An 18165-nucleotide genomic window follows, 5' to 3' on the forward strand; every position below is an offset into this window, starting at 1 on the left:
TAGAAGTGGCAAAATAGAGGAATGAAATGGAGGCATGATTTTCTCAAAACACAGGGATCAAATGAAGCAGACTTATGCAGATTGTTTCTTTCTTCAGATTAGTGTTTATAATTTCATTAAGCAGCATTATAGCCTACATGGATATCTGAATTAGAACAAGTATTAATCATGACACAGTAATAGTCCGAAAGTAAACCTTTTGCAGCTTTGAAAAGGTTTACGTCATCCTTTTGTGAGAAATACCCTAACATACCGGTCTGTGCCATTGGCATGCTAGGGCGGTTTCGCGGCGGTCGGCTTTAGGACCCAGCAGTGCAGCCGGTCAGGTATGCACAGCTCGTGGACTAGAGCGAGGCAGACAAAGGCAAAAAGAGCTCGTGCCGCTTTCCTGCAGCATCCACACCCACCCACTTCACTCCATACACTCCAGCGCGGGTGAGTACCGTTAGTGGGATACTATATATTTGGGTTAAACGTAATTAAATGGCAAAACATATTATTTCGGTATTTTACTTCTGTTTCGGACGGTGTGTTGATTTGTTGTTTTGAGTATTGAACACTTCTGAGGATTGTTCGAATTGGAAGCTATGTAGGCAGTTAGCTGAGCAGGTGGTTGTAGGTGTGCGCGTACCCGTTAGTACACAACTAACACAGCTCATCTGTATGCAGGGTACTGCGACCACTGCACTGTTCTGAGATCATGTGCTCAACGGATGGGTTTTGTTGTTACACTAATGAGAGAGGGAGTACAGAGAAACTTTTTTCTTTTTTTGAATATGACTTAAAACCAGCTAAGACTGGCTTAGTGTTACACAGATCAGCTGTGATGAGGATACAGGACGCTGGCGGGCAGGTAGAATGATCAGGGGTTTTTTCTATGGGCGGCTGTAGTGGTGGGAATGGCTCACATCTCTGTGGTGCAGTTAGACATGTCACTATCACACAATATAACAGCCTTGCTGTCTATCTGCTTCAATGTGCACCCTGCCCTGTGTTAGGTAAGCCTGGTGAGAGCCCGTATATTTTTTGACACATGAATTTATTTTTTATATTTAGGGCTTGAATGACATTAACTGTTGGGGTTGCCCTATGAGTAGGGGTCTGGAGCTTATGTGGATGGCAATTTAAATATTTCAATAGTTAGGGGCCACTCCTGTAATTTCTGCTCTGGTGGTGGGAATGCACTGGGGTGAGTCATTAGTATAGTAATAACACTAGTATTGAAACATTATATTGGTGTGCTCATGTTTGAATGCAGTATTACTAATAGTAGTGTAGTAGTGTAGTGTAGCACTACAGTAGTAGTAGTAGTGATATAGTATTACTACAGCAGTAGTAGTAGTGATATAGTATTACTACAGCAGTAGTAGTAGTGATAGAGTAGTACTACAGCAGTAGTAGTAGTGATAGAGTAGTACTACAGTAGTAGTAGTAGTGATATAATAGTACTAGCACAGTAGTAGTAGTGATATAGTAGTACTACAGCAGTAGTAGTTGTGATAGAGTATTACTACAGCAGTAGTAGTAATGATATAGTATTACTACAGTAGTAATAGTGATAGAGTAGTACTACAATAGTAGTAGTAGTGATAGAGTAGTACTACAGCAGTAGTAGTAGTGATATAGTAGTACTACAGCAGTAGTAGTAGTGATAGAGTAGTACTACAGCAGTAGTAGTAGTGATATAGTATTACTACAGCAGTAGTAATAGTGATAGAGTAGTACTACAATAGTAGTAGTAGTGATATAGTAGTACTACAGCAGTAGTAGTAGTAGTAATATAGTAGTACTACAGTAGTAGAAGTAGTGATTTAGTAGTAGTACTACAGTAGTAGTAGGAGTGATAGAGTAGTACTACAGCAGTAGTAGTAGTGATAGAGTAGTAATACAGTAGTATTAGTAGTAGTAGTGATATATAATTATTACAGCAGTAGTAGTAGTGATATAGTAGTACTACAGCAGTAGTAGTAGTGATAGAGTAGTACTACAGCAGTAGTAGTAGTGATAGAGTAGTACTACAGCAGTAGTAGTAGTGATAGAGAAGTACTACAGTAGTAGTAGTAGTGATAGAGTAGTACTACAGTAGTAGTAGTGATAGAGTAGTACTACAGTAGTAGTAGTAGTAGTGATAGAGTAGTACTACAGCAGTAGTAGTAGTGCTAGAGTAGTTCTACAATAGTAGTAGTAGTGATAGAGTAGTACTACAGCAGTAGTAGTAGTAGTAGTGATATAGTAGTACTACAGCAGTAGTAGTAGTGATATAGTATTACTACAGCAGTAGTAGTAGTGGTATAGTATTACTACGGTAGTAGTAGTGATAGAGTAGTACTACAGTAGTAGAAGTAGTGATATAGTAGTAGTACTACAGTAGTAGTAGGAGTGATAGAGTAGTACTACAGCAGTAGTAGTAGTGATAGAGTAGTAATACAGTAGTATTAGTAGTAGTAGTGATATATAATTATTACAGCAGTAGTAGTAGTGATATAGTAGTACTACAGCAGTAGTAGTAGTGATAGAGTAGTACTACAGCAGTAGTAGTAGTGATAGAGTAGTACTACAGCAGTAGTAGTAGTGATAGAGAAGTACTACAGTAGTAGTAGTAGTGATAGAGTAGTACTACAGTAGTAGTAGTGATAGAGTAGTACTACAGTAGTAGTAGTAGTAGTGATAGAGTAGTACTACAGCAGTAGTAGTAGTGCTAGAGTAGTTCTACAGTAGTAGTAGGGATAGAGTAGTTCTACAGTAGTAGTAGTGATAGAGTAATTCTACAGTAGTAGTAGTGATAGAGTAGTACTACGGTAGTAGTAGTAGTGATAGAGTAGTTACACAGTAGTAGGAGTAGTGATAGAGTAGTTCTACAGTAGTAGTAGTGATAGAGTAGTACTACGGTAGTAGTAGTAGTAGTGATAGAGTAGTTACACAGTAGTAGTAGTAGTGATAGAGTAGTTCTACAGTAGTAGTAGTGATAGAGTAGTACTATGGTAGTAGTAGTAGTGCTAGAGTAGTACTACATCAGTAGTAGTATTGATAGAGTAGTACTGCATCAGTAGTAGTAGTGATAGAGTGGTACTACATCGGTAGTAGTAGTGATATAGTATTACTACAGCAGTAGTAGTAGTGATATAGTATTACTACAGTAGTAGTAGTGATATAGTAGTACTACAGCAGTAGTAGTAGTGATAGAGTAGTACTATAGTAGTAGTAGTAGTAGTAGTGATAGAGTAGTACTACAGTAGTAGTAGTGATAGAGTAGTATTGCGGTAGAGTAGTTATACAGCAGTAGTAGTAGTGATAGAGTAGTACTACAGCAGTAGTAGTAGTGATATAGTAGTACTACATCAGTAGTAGTAGTGATAGAGTAGTACTACGGTAGTCGTAGTAGTAATAGAGTAGTACTACAGTAGTAGTAGTAGGGATAGAGTAGTACTACATCAGTAGTAGTAGTGATATAGTAGTACTACATCAGTTGTAGTAGTGATAGAGTAGTACTACGGTAGCCGTAGTAGTGATAGAGTAGTACTACAGTAGTAGTAGTAGTGATAGAGTAGCACTACATCAGTAGTAGTAGTGATATAGTAGTACTACATCAGTAGTAGTAGTGATAGAGTAGCACTACATCAGTAGTAGTAGTGATATAGTAGTACTACATCAGTAGTAGTAGTGATAGAGTAGTACCACAGTAGTAGTAGTAGTAGTAGTGAAAGTGATGGGGGTGTCTCTGTGAGACAATGGGCTGTCTCCAGTGATATCATGAGGAGAAGGTCAGTGCTTTACCTCTCTGTCCATTATGGGAGCAGCTGGACTGGGAGCCAAGCACTTGTCTGTCAGGAGGAGTACCACTGCCCATAACCCATCCCACTCTGGTCCCTCCCTCGGTCCCACCCCAATCCCCATCCCATGCATCCCAGGGCCTGGCTGTCATAAAACCCCAATCAGACTCCGGGCTCTGCAGGTCGAGGGTGGGCGGGGGAGGGGTGGTCCCAGCCACATCCCTGGGTGGGGACAATGTGGTCCTCTCTGTTTATCTCCATGAAGGGCACATATGTGTTTCAGGGCTATTGAGGGATTAGGGGAGGAGGACATATAAATCACAATCAGTATTTCACCATTAAAAGCAGTGAGTTTCATGGCCTTTGCCATTGGGGCGTTGCCAGTCTCACACAATCACTGTTTACACAGATACAGGTTAACATGTCCCTGTTAAACCATGGAGTCTAAATGGGGTTGCCATTACCCAGCAGCTGAGCCATGTGTGGGCATTGTATGCGGAGAGAGTTGGGTGATAGAGGTGTGGAGATGTTCAGGGGTTAGGCTGCCTGCATGTCTTTGTCTTTGTCTGAGCCCATCGAGGTGTGGTCACTGGTCACAGCCACTAGGTGTGGATTTGGCAGGAAGTGGCCTTTAATTGGTAAATCTGCTTCAATTCCTGGCCCAGGCCTGGACTCTAGTCTGTCTGTCTGTCTGTCCGTCCGTCCGTCCGTCCCCCTGGCACAGATCAGAGCTTTAGAAGTCACAGGGAGCAGCTTCTAGACTACACAATAATGACCACGGTGGACTGAATGTGTTGACATAACAACGTGTGCCAACTCCTGGGCTGACCAGTGGTCAGATATACACCTCCCCACAGTGTGGGTCTGTGTGGGTCGGGTAGGGGCATGGTGAATAGGGACTGCTACTTTGCTACTGCCAGGTGGCAGGTTTTTGTTTAGATAGGGGATTTCAGTCCCACCGATAATCAAACCGACAACCCCAGATCTAACCCCCGAGAAATCCAATAATTGTCCAGCTAAATATAACTAGGACACAGGGTGGATGTGCTATTTAAAAGTTGATTCCACCACATGGTGCGCCGAGGTGCTGCGTCAGAATGGGACGTCGTTACGCTTTTCATCCAAGACTGTATCAATGAATTACTGAATCGTCGATCGTCTACATATCAATCCGTGTTCCCAAACAGTAGTCTGAAGAATCTGTTCGTGGAGTTCGTTGTACCTGAGGGAAGCAGGCCGCAGTGACAGAAGGGTGTCAGTTAGTCACCAGGGAATCAGTTGGGATTGTGCTCCTCTAAACCTATTCTTAAACACAGGCCTGCTTCTGCTACATTTCTCCAGAGAGCAGCACCTCCAGCCTCGTTCTTATACTAATACTGCATTAAGAATTTAGCAGACAAATCTCATTCTCGACAGGATATAGAAGTGCCCCAGGGGGCTCACAACAGGAACAATATATATGTTTTTAGATGGGATGAGTTAAGGTCACATGAAAAGGGCTTCTCCTGGGAAGTCACCAGGCAGGGGGATGTGGTGTTAGTAGATGCGAGGGGGTGTGGGGGTGTGGGGGGGGGGGGGGGGGGGCTAGAGAGGGTGCTGTTATGCTTCTTGTTCCCTCTGGCATCTGTTCTGTTGTGTCCACTCCAGGAAGGGGATGTGGTCTCTGTGGGGGCTCCAGTGGACGGGGCTCAGTGGGCTGTGGGGAGGAGGTCAGGCTGTCAAAGATGACTGCTGTTTATCACACATCACCTGCTCCTGCCTCCTGTAGCCGCCACACCTCCTGCCCACTTTAACACAACACCCTACTGGCCCATATCCTGGGACACAGACTGGGGGGCGATATTGACACATGCTTTTGTTTGTGAACAAGGAGCCTGACAGCGGATAGGATTATTGACGAATGGTTATCGATCAGCATTGTTTAGAAGAGGCCATTTTGGGCAACTGAGTGTGAGGGGCTATTGATGATGGTTGGAAGATGTAGGAAATTGCATCACAGCGTTGTGTAGGACAAGGCCTGGAGCGAGACAGAGCACAATAGCCTGCTGGGTAACACAGTGTATCCCAGGACACCCATATTGTCCCTAGAGTGGGGATGCTGTTTTACCTGATTGTTTCTGTACTTTGATAGAAGACGTTGAAATAGAAAGTAATCTCATACCTGGTAACTTGCATTGCTAAAAACGAAGCCATTACTTCCTGTTATCTGCTGCACGTCTTTACAGAGAAGATGTAAGCCTGATACAAATACAGCCAGACAGCCCAGACTTGGGTATCAGCACATTCTAGGCAGGTGTGGATGAGGTTTATCCCGCTGCAGCTAACCTCATTCACAGGCCATGTACAGTACAGTATGGCTGCTGTGTCTGTGTTTTGTGTCTGTGTTTGTGTCTGCGTTTGTGTCTGTGTGTGTATCTGTGTTTGTATTTTTTCGTCTGTGTCTGCGTTTGCGTTTGTGTCTGTGCTGGACCACGTGTATACCGCTATAGTATTGCAGAGAGTCTTTGTTCTGTCATGCAGCAGCTAGCATAAAGCTCTACTGTGTGGTCATCATAACCACACATTTTCCATCTCCTACAGAGGAATTCTATTCATTTTGATTAGATCACACAGAGATGGCTAATGAGATTCATTAGAAAGGGGGTTTTGTGTGTCGCTGTTTCGACGCAACCTGCCCCACTGGAGTAGAACGACTCTGACGTGTTTCTTTGTCTGCTCTGCAGTCGGCTAGTTTCACTGAAACGCTCGTTCCACTCCTGAATGCCCGCCATGGAAAGGTTTGTCGGAGCGAACAGACAGACTGCCAGTCTGACCAGGGCAGGGCAGGACTCCCAGCATGCTCCAGGGTAGGGCGTGGCACCGATGACCTTCCCGGTGCCTTCATTCCTCCTACGGAGGAGAGACTCATGACTGGGGTGAGATGTGAACATGGCAGAGAGGGTGGCTGCTGGGTGCCCATTCAGAGTGGCACAGTAATGGGTGGTCTCTGCCCATTCAGAGTGGTATAGTAATGGGTGGTCTCTGCCCATTCAGAGTGGTACAGTAATGGGTGGTCTCTGCCCATTCAGAGTGGCACAGTAATGGGTGGTCTCTGCCCATTCAGAGTGGCACAGTAATGGGTGGTCTCTGCCCATTCAGAGTGGCACAGTAATGGGTGGTCTCTGCCCATTCAGAGTGGCACAGTAATGGGTGGTCTCTGCCCATTCATAGTGGCACAGTAATGGGTGGTCTCTGCCCATTCATAGTGGCACAGTAATGGGTGGTCTCTGCCCATTCAGAGTGGCACAGTAATGGGTGGTCTCTGCCCATTCAGAGTGGCACAGTAATGGGTGGTCTCTGCCCATTCAGAGTGGCACAGTAATGGGTGGTCTCTGCCCATTCAGAGTGGCACAGTAATGGGTGGTCTCTGCCCATTCAGAGTGGCACAGTAATGGGTGGTCTCTGCCCATTCAGAGTGGCACAGTAATGGGTGGTCTCTGCCCATTCAGAGTGGCACAGTAATGGGTGGTCTCTGCCCATTCATAGTGGCACAGTAATGGGTGGTCTCTGCCCATTCAGAGTGGCACAGTAATGGGTGGTCTCTGCCCATTCAGAGTGGTACAGTAATGGGTGCTCTCTGCCCATTCAGTGGCTGATCTCCTCATTATTCAAACTGCCTATTGCAAAGTTCCAGTCCGAACTGGGTAGCACAAGACACTTCTATGGCTAGCCAGCCAGCCAGTCAGTCAGCCAGCCAGCCAGTCAGTCAGCCAGCCAGCTAGCTCCTCCCACCATGCTTTCTTTTCTTCTGTCTTTTTGCCGAGGGGATAAAAAGGTCTGTTTGCGTTTAAAAAGAGCAGATGTTAGTGAAGAGTTCTGGAACGGCGTGCTGTGCTCTCTACCCCTCGCAGCGTCTAACTGAATGCTTTATATGCACTGCAGATTGTACAGAGAGGCGAGACCCTGAAAGAGACCTGCTCATGGCTTTACACTAGTTATCCTATCTACCAATAACCAAAATAAAAACCTCTGAAAAATGAAATTGAATCGTTTTTTTTTTTACCCCCGACCTTAGTACTGTTCTCTCTTGCAGTAATTTTTAGACAGGCTTCAGTTGCACATTGGGTCACGCAACTTGTGGGTGAGTGGCGCCTGTACCTTTACCCTGTGGTGTAGAGGATGAGTAACCATTGAAAAGTGTGAATACACCCTCGCACATGGTGCTCAGCACCACAGAGAAGACTGGGACACCATCTACTTTACATCAGTGACTAACGCTCCAAATGTTCAGATCAGCTCTAGTCTCTCTTGTCCATGAGCCCTTGGTGTGGAGGTGGGCGATGAGAATGCTACAGTAGCTACATATCCTTCCCAGTCTGCCTGCTCATATCTCCGACTGGGATGATCCACGAATTCGGATGCTCCCGGGCTTATTTCTGCCATATCTGTCTTTAAAAAGACCCATGAGGTGAAACACTTTTCTTGTAAGATATGCGACACTTGCAAAATCCAAAAAAGCACGTCACAAACATTAACATGACACCATGGCTGTATTGTTGTGAATCATTTTTTAGATACTACGTCACTGTTAGATACTACATCACTGTTAGATACTACGTCACTGTTAGATACTACGTCACTGTTAGATACTACGTCACTGTTAGATACTACGTCATTGTTAGATACTACATCACTGTTAGATACTACGTCACTGTTAGATACTACGTCACTGTTAGATACTACGTCACTGTTAGATACTACGTCACTGTTAGATACTACGTCATTGTTAGATACTACGTCACTGTTAGATACTAAGTCACTGTTAGATACTACGTCACTGTTAGATACTACGTCACTGTTAGATACTACGTCACTGTTAGATACTACGTCACTGTTAGATACTACGTCACTGTTAGATACTACGTCATTGTTAGATACTACGTCATTGTTAGATACTACGTCACTGTTAGATACTACGTCATTGTTAGATACTACATCACTGTTAGATACTACGTCACTGTTAGATACTACGTCACTGTTAGATACTACGTCACTGTTAGATACTACGTCATTGTTAGATACTACGTCACTGTTAGATACTACGTCATTGTTAGATACTACGTCATTGTTAGATACTACGTCATTGTTAGATACTACGTCATTGTTAGATACTACGTCATTGTTAGATACTACGTCATTGTTAGATACTACGTCACTGTTAGATACTTTGTCATTGTTAGATACTACGTCACTGTTAGATACTACGTCACTGTTAGATACTACGTCACTGTTAGATACTACGTCACTGTTAGATACTACGTCACTGTTAGATACTACGTCACTGTTAGATACTACGTCACTGTTAGATACTACGTCACTGTTAGATACTACGTCACTGTTAGATACTACGTCATTGTTAGATACTACATCATTGTTAGATACTACGTCACTGTTAGATACTACGTCATTGTTAGATACTACGTCACTGTTAGATACTACGTCACTGTTAGATACTACGTCATTGTTAGATACTACATCACTGTTAGATACTACGTCACTGTTAGATACTACGTCATTGTTAGATACTACGTCACTGTTAGATACTACGTCATTGTTAGATACTACATCACTGATACTATGTCACTGTTAGATACTACGTCATTGTTAGATACTACGTCATTTTTAGATACTACGTCACTGTTAGATACTACGTCACTGTTAGATACTACGTCACTGTTAGATACTATGTCACTTTTGGATACTACGTCATTGTTAGATACTACGTCATTGTTAGATACTACGTCATTGTTAGATACTACATCATTGTTAGATACTACGTCACTGTTAGATACTACGTCACTGTTAGATACTACATCACTGTTAGATACTACGTCATTGTTAGATACTACATCATTGTTAGATACTACGTCATTGTTAGATACTACGTCACTGATACTACGTCACTGTTAGATACTACGTCACTGTTAGATACTACGTCATTGTTAGATACTACATCACTGTTAGATACTACGTCACTGTTAGATACTACGTCATTGTTAGATACTACGTCACTGTTAGATACTACGTCATTGTTAGATACTACGTCACTGATACTATGTCACTGTTAGATACTACGTCACTGTTAGATACTACGTCATTGTTAGATACTACGTCACTGTTAGATACTACGTCACTGTTAGATACTACGTCATTGTTAGATACTACGTCACTGTTTGATACTACGTCACTCTTAGATACTACGTCACTGTTAGATACTACGTCATTGTTAGATACTACGTCACTGTTAGATACTACGTCACTGTTAGATACTACGTCATTGTTAGATACTACGTCATTGTTAGATACTACGTCACTGTTAGATACTACGTCATTGTTAGATACTACGTCATTGTTAGATACTACGTCACTGATACTACGTCACTGTTAGATACTACGTCACTGTTAGATACTACGTCACTGATACTACGTCACTGTTAGATACTACGCCACTGTTAGATACTACGTCATTGTTAGATACTACGTCACTGTTAGATACTACGTCACTGTTAGATACTACGTCACTGTTAGATACTACGTCATTGTTAGATACTACGTCATTGTTAGATACTACGTCACTGTTAGATACTACGTCACTGTTAGATACTACGTCACTGTTAGATACTACGTCACTGTTAGATACTACGTCACTGTTAGATACTACATCACTGTTAGATACTACGTCATTGTTAGATACTACATCATTGTTAGATACTACGTCATTGTTAGATACTACGTCACTGATACTACGTCACTGTTAGATACTACGTCACTGTTAGATACTACGTCATTGTTAGATACTACATCACTGTTAGATACTACGTCACTGTTAGATACTACGTCATTGTTAGATACTACGTCACTGTTAGATACTACGTCATTGTTAGATACTACGTCACTGATACTATGTCACTGTTAGATACTACGTCACTGTTAGATACTACGTCATTGTTAGATACTACGTCACTGTTAGATACTACGTCACTGTTAGATACTACATCATTGTTAGATACTACGTCACTGTTTGATACTACGTCACTCTTAGATACTACGTCACTGTTAGATACTACGTCATTGTTAGATACTACGTCACTGTTAGATACTACGTCACTGTTAGATACTACGTCATTGTTAGATACTACGTCATTGTTAGATACTACGTCACTGTTAGATACTACGTCATTGTTAGATACTACGTCATTGTTAGATACTACGTCACTGATACTACGTCACTGTTAGATACTACGTCACTGTTAGATACTACGTCACTGATACTACGTCACTGTTAGATACTACGCCACTGTTAGATACTACGTCATTGTTAGATACTACGTCACTGTTAGATACTACGTCACTGTTAGATACTACGTCACTGTTAGATACTACGTCACTGTTAGATACTACGTCACTGTTAGATACTACGTCATTGTTAGATACTACGTCATTGTTAGATACTACGTCACTGTTAGATACTACGTCACTGTTAGATACTACGTCACTGTTAGATACTACGTCACTGTTAGATACTACGTCACTGTTAGATACTACTGCACTGTTGGAGCTAGGAACACAAGCGTTTAGCTCTAAACCCGCAATAACATCTGCTACATATGTGTATGTGACGAATCAAATTAGATTTTATTTGATGGCTGTAGTAAGGCAACGTACAGAAACCAGAATCACACTTCTGCACGTTTCCTGGAGCCCGAGGAAAAGTTGTCTCGCTTCCTGTGAAAACATCCTGGTCAGACCACGAACAGCAGCTCACTCTGATGAGAGACCTTTTCTCCAAAATATCACCCATCCACTGGGGCTTCTTAATAAGAACCTCTTACTATCCACGCTTCCATTCCCATCTCCCAAGGGCTCACGCTGAATGTAGGGCAGGACACTGGTAGCCTTACCGGAGGAGCAGCTCTAGCTCTACGTAAGACGTGTACAACTGATGTAAATGTTGAGTCCATTTCGTCCATAATGATATGTATGTTCAGAAGCTGATGGCCTTAGTTTTAGGGTCACTAAAGGGTCGTAGGGGCTTACGTAGGACATGTACTACTGAGTATTACTGCAGAGTGATTCTGTTCACTGGACGTAAAATATTGATGCCCTGTTCAACTCGGAAACTTCCCAAATGAGGCTTGTGTGTCTGTTGCAGCTCCGTCGTGGCAGAACGTTCTCCAGTTGCTTCACGCACACGCACACCTACACGCACACCTACACGCACAGAGGGGCGGCAGGTTAACACACCTCTGTGTGCGTCTGTAAAGGGGTGGTCTAATCGATAGTGAGGGCTGTAATTGATTGGGCCGGCCCGGCCTCTCTTCATCCTGCAGAAACCAGACACCCTCTGGAGGGACGTGGGAGGGCTGGCTGGGTTTACTGCATGTGAACCCCAGCACGCCGGTAGTGCACGGTGCACTATTGTATGAGAGGGATAGAGATGGAAAGTGATACCCACTGCAAGGGAATTTCACAGTGGCTAGATGGTGGAATGTTCAGGGATTTATTTCCCACTTTGGTATTCCGTCGTTGAGAGTCTATGAGTTCATCCATGGAAATATATTTACCAATTCACCTTTTCTGTACTGTATATAATGTCGTTCTAACGCTGTTGTTTTATTCCTCTCAACGCTAGACTCCCCAGAGCTCTCCACATTCAGCACCCGTCTACCACGGACCCTCCCGGACCTCTGTTGCCATGGAGCTGGACTTCGGCCATTTCGACGAGCGAGACAAGCCCCGTAACCCACGGGGCGGGCGCATGAACGGGCTGCCCAGCCCCACCCACAGCGCCCACTGCAGCTTCTACCGCACGCGCACCCTGCAGGCCCTCACCAACGAGAAGAAGGCCAAGAAGGTGAGGTTCTACCGCAACGGAGACCGCTACTTCAAGGGCATCGTGTACGCCGTGGCCGTGGAACGCTTCCGCACCTTCGACGCCCTCCTGGCCGACCTGACGCGCTCCCTCTCCGACCACATCAACCTGCCCCAGGGGGTGCGCTTCATCTTCTCCATCGACGGAACGCGCAAGATCACCACCATGGACGAGCTGGAGGAAGGTGAGCTCACAGGGAGGCTGGGTGGTAGGTAGGGAGTTTGGGGGGGGGGGGGTCATCATACTTCAGTGTTATTACATGTTTAGACTCCTCGTAGGCCGTTGTTTGTGCTTCGTTTCCCCCTGTGAGTGAACCTTATCATTCTAAGGTCTGTTAATGTGATTATGAAAGGTTACACAGCAGTATGATGGAGATCGCCAGCCGAGTGTGTCATCGCCTGCAACGCTGGAAAGATTGGGAGGCGTAAACGTCTTCTGCTATGAGATTAGGAGACTGTCTGGCCGGTCTAGCCGGCTGTAATCTCACTATATATTACATATGATAATCTGATGGTTTCAGGGGAATGGAGCAGTGGGACAGTATGCTAGGCTAGTTTACACAGTGTCCTCCAGAGACTCTGCACTCTGCTAAATGCTGGTAATTAGTGAGCAGCACAGTAGTCACTACAGTCATGTTGTTTAGCCTCAATAATTCATACCAGTGATTCACTCAGCGCCCCAGGAGCCACAGAGCAGTGGTCTCAGTATGTCTGGAGCAGACCTATCATAGCATCAGAACATCAGCTAGGTTGACTCTCCTATAACGTGTGGAGCTGAGGTTGTGGTAGAACACTTGTATATTGGAGTTCCAAAAGGGTTCTTTGGCTGTCCCACGTAGAACCCTCTGTGAAAAGGGTCACTACATGGAACCCGAAAGGGTTCTACCTGGAACCGAAAGGGTTCTACCTGGAAGTAAAATGGGTTCTTCAAAGGGTTCTCTTATGGGGACAGCCGAAGAACCATTTTAGGTTCTAGATAGCACCTTTGTTTTTAAGAGTGTAACCACCGTTATGACTGCTTTACTGTATCCCTGGGTCTTTCTGAAGGCTAATGGAGTGGGATAATGATGCATTTTACTGTCAACCTGATCATCGTTGTCCTTTATCATCATCATCCTCGTTGTCAGTAGGGTGGACACAGTTGTCATTGATTTGCATGGTGTAGTAGTGGTCCGCTGTGCTCGCTGTGTGAAGCCCTACACTGTTATTAGAGATTCTCACTGAGGTTTTTACCCGGGTCACTGACTTTCAGTGGCATGTACACGTGGAAATCTCCCCAACAGAAGTGTAGACCAGAGCCTTTACAGCAGTGAGATGCTTGGCAGCCAGGAATTAGAAAATCCCCTGGAGGCTGGAGCTCAGGCATCATTCTGTTTGATGAGCAGACAGACGGGGTCCCTGCCCGTTTCCTTGGCGTGATGTAATGTCTCCTCCCCTCATTAGGGGGGACTCCTCCACCTTTGATCTGAGCACCGAGTCTCAGACTCTGCAGACTTATCCACAGGCGAGTCTTCCAGCCAGATCAGCAATCTCCCTGTGGCTGAAGCAGGATATCATGAAGGCTGCTGGATCTCTTACTGTGTCGTATTAGTACCCCCTCAACAGCACGAGGACATGTTATTCCTTGTTTGAAAGGGGTTCTGTAACTGTATATGAAACAGGCTCTGCCGGGAATGAAGTGATACATAGTCTGGGGAGACTGACAGGTAGGTGGAGCAGAGCTCCCCAGCTGGTTCCCTGTACAGGGAGAGGGAAACAGGAGGCCTCCCTCCCCAGCTGGTTCCCTGTACAGGGAGAGGGAAACAGGAGGCCTCCCTCCCCAGCTGGTTCCCTGTACAGGGAGAGGGAAACAGGAAGCCTCCCTCCCAGCTGGTTCCCTGTACAGGGAGAGGGAAACAGGAGGCCTCCCCCCCAGCTGGTTCCCTGTACAGGGAGAGGGAAACAGGACGCCTCCCTCCCCAGCTGGTTCCCTGTACAGGGAGAGGGAAACAGGAGGCCTCCCTCCCCAGCTGGTTCCCTGTACAGGGAGAGGGAAACAGGAGGCCTCCCTCCCCAGCTGGTTCTCTGTACAGTGAGAGGGAAACAGGAGGCCTCCCTCCCCAGCTGGTTCCCTGTACAGGGAGAGGGAAACAGGAGGCCTCCCTCCCCAGCTGGTTCCCTGTACAGGGAGAGGGAAACAGGAGGCCTCCCTCCCAGCTGGTTCCCTGTACAGGGAGAGGGAAACAGGAGGCCTCCCCCCCAGCTGGTTCCCTGTACAGGGAGAGGGAAACAGGAGGCCTCCCTCCCCAGCTGGTTCCCTGTACAGGGAGAGGGAAACAGGAGGCCTCCCTCCCAGCTGGTTCCCTGTACAGGGAGAGGGAAACAGGAGGCCTCCCTCCCAGCTGGTTCCCTGTACAGGGAGAGGGAAACAGGAGGCCTCCCTCCCAGCTGGTTCCCTGTACAAGGAGAGGGAAACAGGAGGCCTCCCTCCCAGCTGGTTCCCTGTACAAGGAGAGGGAAACAGGAGGCCTCCCTCCCCAGCTCCATGTAATGTTGCTGCCTTCCAGGGGAAATGGATCATATTGTGGCCTATCAATAGAATAGAAATAGATCTTACTGCTACTTAGCATTATGAAACGTTTCGGCTGATATTATGCTGCCAGATTGGGCATTTGCCAGCTGGGAAAGGCTCTACGGTCGTTTAAAGGGATGATTTGAGGAAAAGAAAGAGAGTGCATGTTTGGAGTTCAACCACAGAGGAAGATACAGTAAAAGTGAGGACAAGCAATGAGGGTAGGACCATGAGAAATGAATGAGTAGTGAAGGATTGTAGTTATACAGCAGTTAGTTTGCTGTACCCAGCTCTTCTATGTAGACCTTGTCAGTGGATTTTCTCTACATTTGGGTTCATTACCTTGAGACCACACTCCTCAGAGTAGGAGAACCCTGTAATCTTAAGCAATTACTCGTCCTCTCGACACGTGTGACCTGGGAATTCAGTGTCCTCTGCCAGTGTTGTTTAAGTCTCTCCCTCAACGCCACTTGCCCCGGAGGCAGAGTTTTTCAATTACACTCAACACCCCTGGCTAATTGTGCTGTTCACTTCCCCTCCCCTCGATGCCATCACTTCCTCTTTTCTTCCTCTCTGACACATCAACCCTTCTGTCTTCTAATCTTTCTGCTCATCTCTTTTATGACTGGAATGAATAGGAACAGAATTGGCAGAATTATTTTCCAAAAAGCTTGGAAGCCCTAGAGGTAGTTTTTTTTCTAGGAAAGGGGCTTGGTGGGCGGGGTGAAATGAGGCTGGGATTATGCAAATTAAACAAAGACATAAACCCTGGCTTAATTTGATCAGAATGAGGTGATCATCTCTTCCATTTGAGCTGCTTAGAAATGGGGGGGGGGGGGGGGGGTGTCCGGGTGTGATTGGGGGTGTTTGTGTACTGTGTGTGTGTGGGGTGGCCCCGGTGGGCCAGAGGAGACAAGGTATGTCACAGCAGGGAGAGTGAGTGAGATGGTTTGCTTGTGTGTGTGTGTGTTTCTGCAAGAGAGCGAGTTGTATGTATGTATGAATGTGGGGTGGCGAGAAGAGGGCAGTTCACCCTGCTGCTCTTCCTCTTTCGGGAGATAATGAACAAGGGGTGGCAGGTAGCCTAGTGGTTAGAGTGTTGGACTTGTAACTGAAAAGTTGCAAGATCGAATCCCCGAGCTGACAAGGTAAAAGTCTGTCGTTCTGCCCCTGAACAACGCAGTTAACCCACTGTTCCTAGACCGTCATTGAAAATAAGAATTTGTTCTTAACTGACTTGCCTAGTTAAATAAAAACTTCTCTGCACTGTATTACTCCCACTGTCCTTTGTCTGGTGCTGCTGTGGCACAGGGAGGGAGCCCTTAGCTGAGTCATGTCCTCTGGATCTCCCTGAGAGAGCCTCTACACTGCAGTCTTGACTGTCTGGGGACATGGAAATGAAGGAATGATTGGTAGAGAATTGACGTTGAGAATTTTTATTCGAAAAAGATGGAGGGTGTTATGAAAAACAGATAGAGGATGGGGAAAGGGTGGAGGAGGTGTGGCTGGCTGCTCCTCTTTCTCATTTAGGTCACTTACACAGTGCAGTGCATGTAGGGAAAGCAGCCCAGGCTGCTGAGGAAGGCGTACCTGATATATGATACAGTATTAGCCTGAGCCAGCTGCCACCTTACAGGCCTCTAGTCCTTACTGTACTCTACCATAAAGAGTCATAAAGAGCTCAGCCCAAGCTGCCAGTCCACCCAGGCAGAAGGCTTAGGCTTAGTGGGACTGGCTGACTCTTGTCCTTAGGTGAAATCAGGACCTGCTTACCTGGATGGAAGAGTCGAGCACTGCCATTTACACTGTTGCTGGGCAGTGTGCCTAGAGTATAGATTTGCTCAGCTATAATAGTAACTCAAATGTAAATGTAATGTAGGAGGTAGTTTTCCTTCCTCCTTCTACCGAATCTGTAAGATCTGATGGAAGAGCGCTGTGAGTAAGCAGTGCCCTCTAGGTAGGTGCTGTCATAAGACTCTTTGAAAAGCTGTCTCTGCTGTCTCGATGCACTGTTACACAGGACAGCCACAGTTTCAGACGCGGGGTTCTCTCTCACATGTGCTAGCCTAATTTATTCCCTTTCCATTGGAAAAACATCTGCAGAAATATACTTATAATACCTTGGATCTCATGTCACATGTCATCATTTTTAGCAGCGCAGGTAGGAAGACAGACGTCTTGCAGAAATTCAGATTAGTATTCCGGCTAGACGGCGTTCATTTTAGACTCAACTCATTCATGTGCTTAGCCAAAGTCCCCTTCTTTTCATGGGGGAGGGGTACATCTACATTCCTTTATGAGTTCTCCAGGGATGTGCCTGCTACAGTAGGCTATATATGATCATGTCTCAGTGACAGCACTGGCTTTGCCTTCACCGTGTGCTGTGTGGAAGAAATGCTGTGAATATAACGAGTAGCCCTGTCAACCACGGAGAATGGAGATGCCTGTGCACGTACACCCACCCACACAGGCAGATCTGGGAGAGTTGTGGGCTGACTATGTGGAAGCAGAAGCCCACTGATTTTTCGAAGTGAAGAAAAGCTTCGTTTTTGTCATATTTCAGTATTTGGATAGAATTATGTTACATTACCTGTGTTACAAAACCACCTAGCTAACCTACTGGTATTGCTACACTCGCTAAGTCTAGGGGTCCTAGGCCTAAATGGTCTGTGACCTGATTTAAGGTGTGCACTTATGTGAGAAGTCAGAGTATGCAGACCATGTTGCATGCATGTGCCCCCAGGAGACAGAGGAAAAGGTCCTTGTCACAGCTTTACTTTGTTTGAGTGGTTGCAGGCATAACACTGTGATGTGACACCATTTCAAATGTCCTTACAGGTGTAGGCTGTTAATTTGATCACTCTTTTGTTGCTGGGAATTTTCCTACACAGCAGGAAATGCAAACTTGTAGTGTATTCAAGGTTTAAAAAGGCT

At 45.3% G+C, this 18165-nt stretch overlaps 1 protein-coding gene across 4 annotated transcripts in view; it reads left to right on the forward strand.

Annotated features, from left to right (window-relative positions):
• LOC115154723 (neuronal migration protein doublecortin) overlaps nucleotides 1-18165 on the forward strand; it is a 96269-nt gene that overhangs the window by 19946 nt on the left and 58158 nt on the right. For 3 of the 4 annotated variants that reach the window (XM_029701234.1, XM_029701236.1, XM_029701237.1), the window contains exons 1-2: nucleotides 329-435; nucleotides 12442-12865. In XM_029701234.1, coding sequence (XP_029557094.1) covers nucleotides 12505-12865 — 361 coding nt within the window. In that variant the 5' untranslated portion in view covers nucleotides 329-435; nucleotides 12442-12504. Of the gene's footprint in view, nucleotides 1-328; nucleotides 436-12441; nucleotides 12866-18165 lie in introns of those variants that run through there. The other variant, XM_029701235.1, reaches the window with a different exon arrangement.

The sequence above is a fragment of the Salmo trutta genome, chromosome 19 (genome assembly GCF_901001165.1).
Source record: "Salmo trutta chromosome 19, fSalTru1.1, whole genome shotgun sequence".
NCBI classification, from domain to species: domain Eukaryota; kingdom Metazoa; phylum Chordata; class Actinopteri; order Salmoniformes; family Salmonidae; genus Salmo; species Salmo trutta.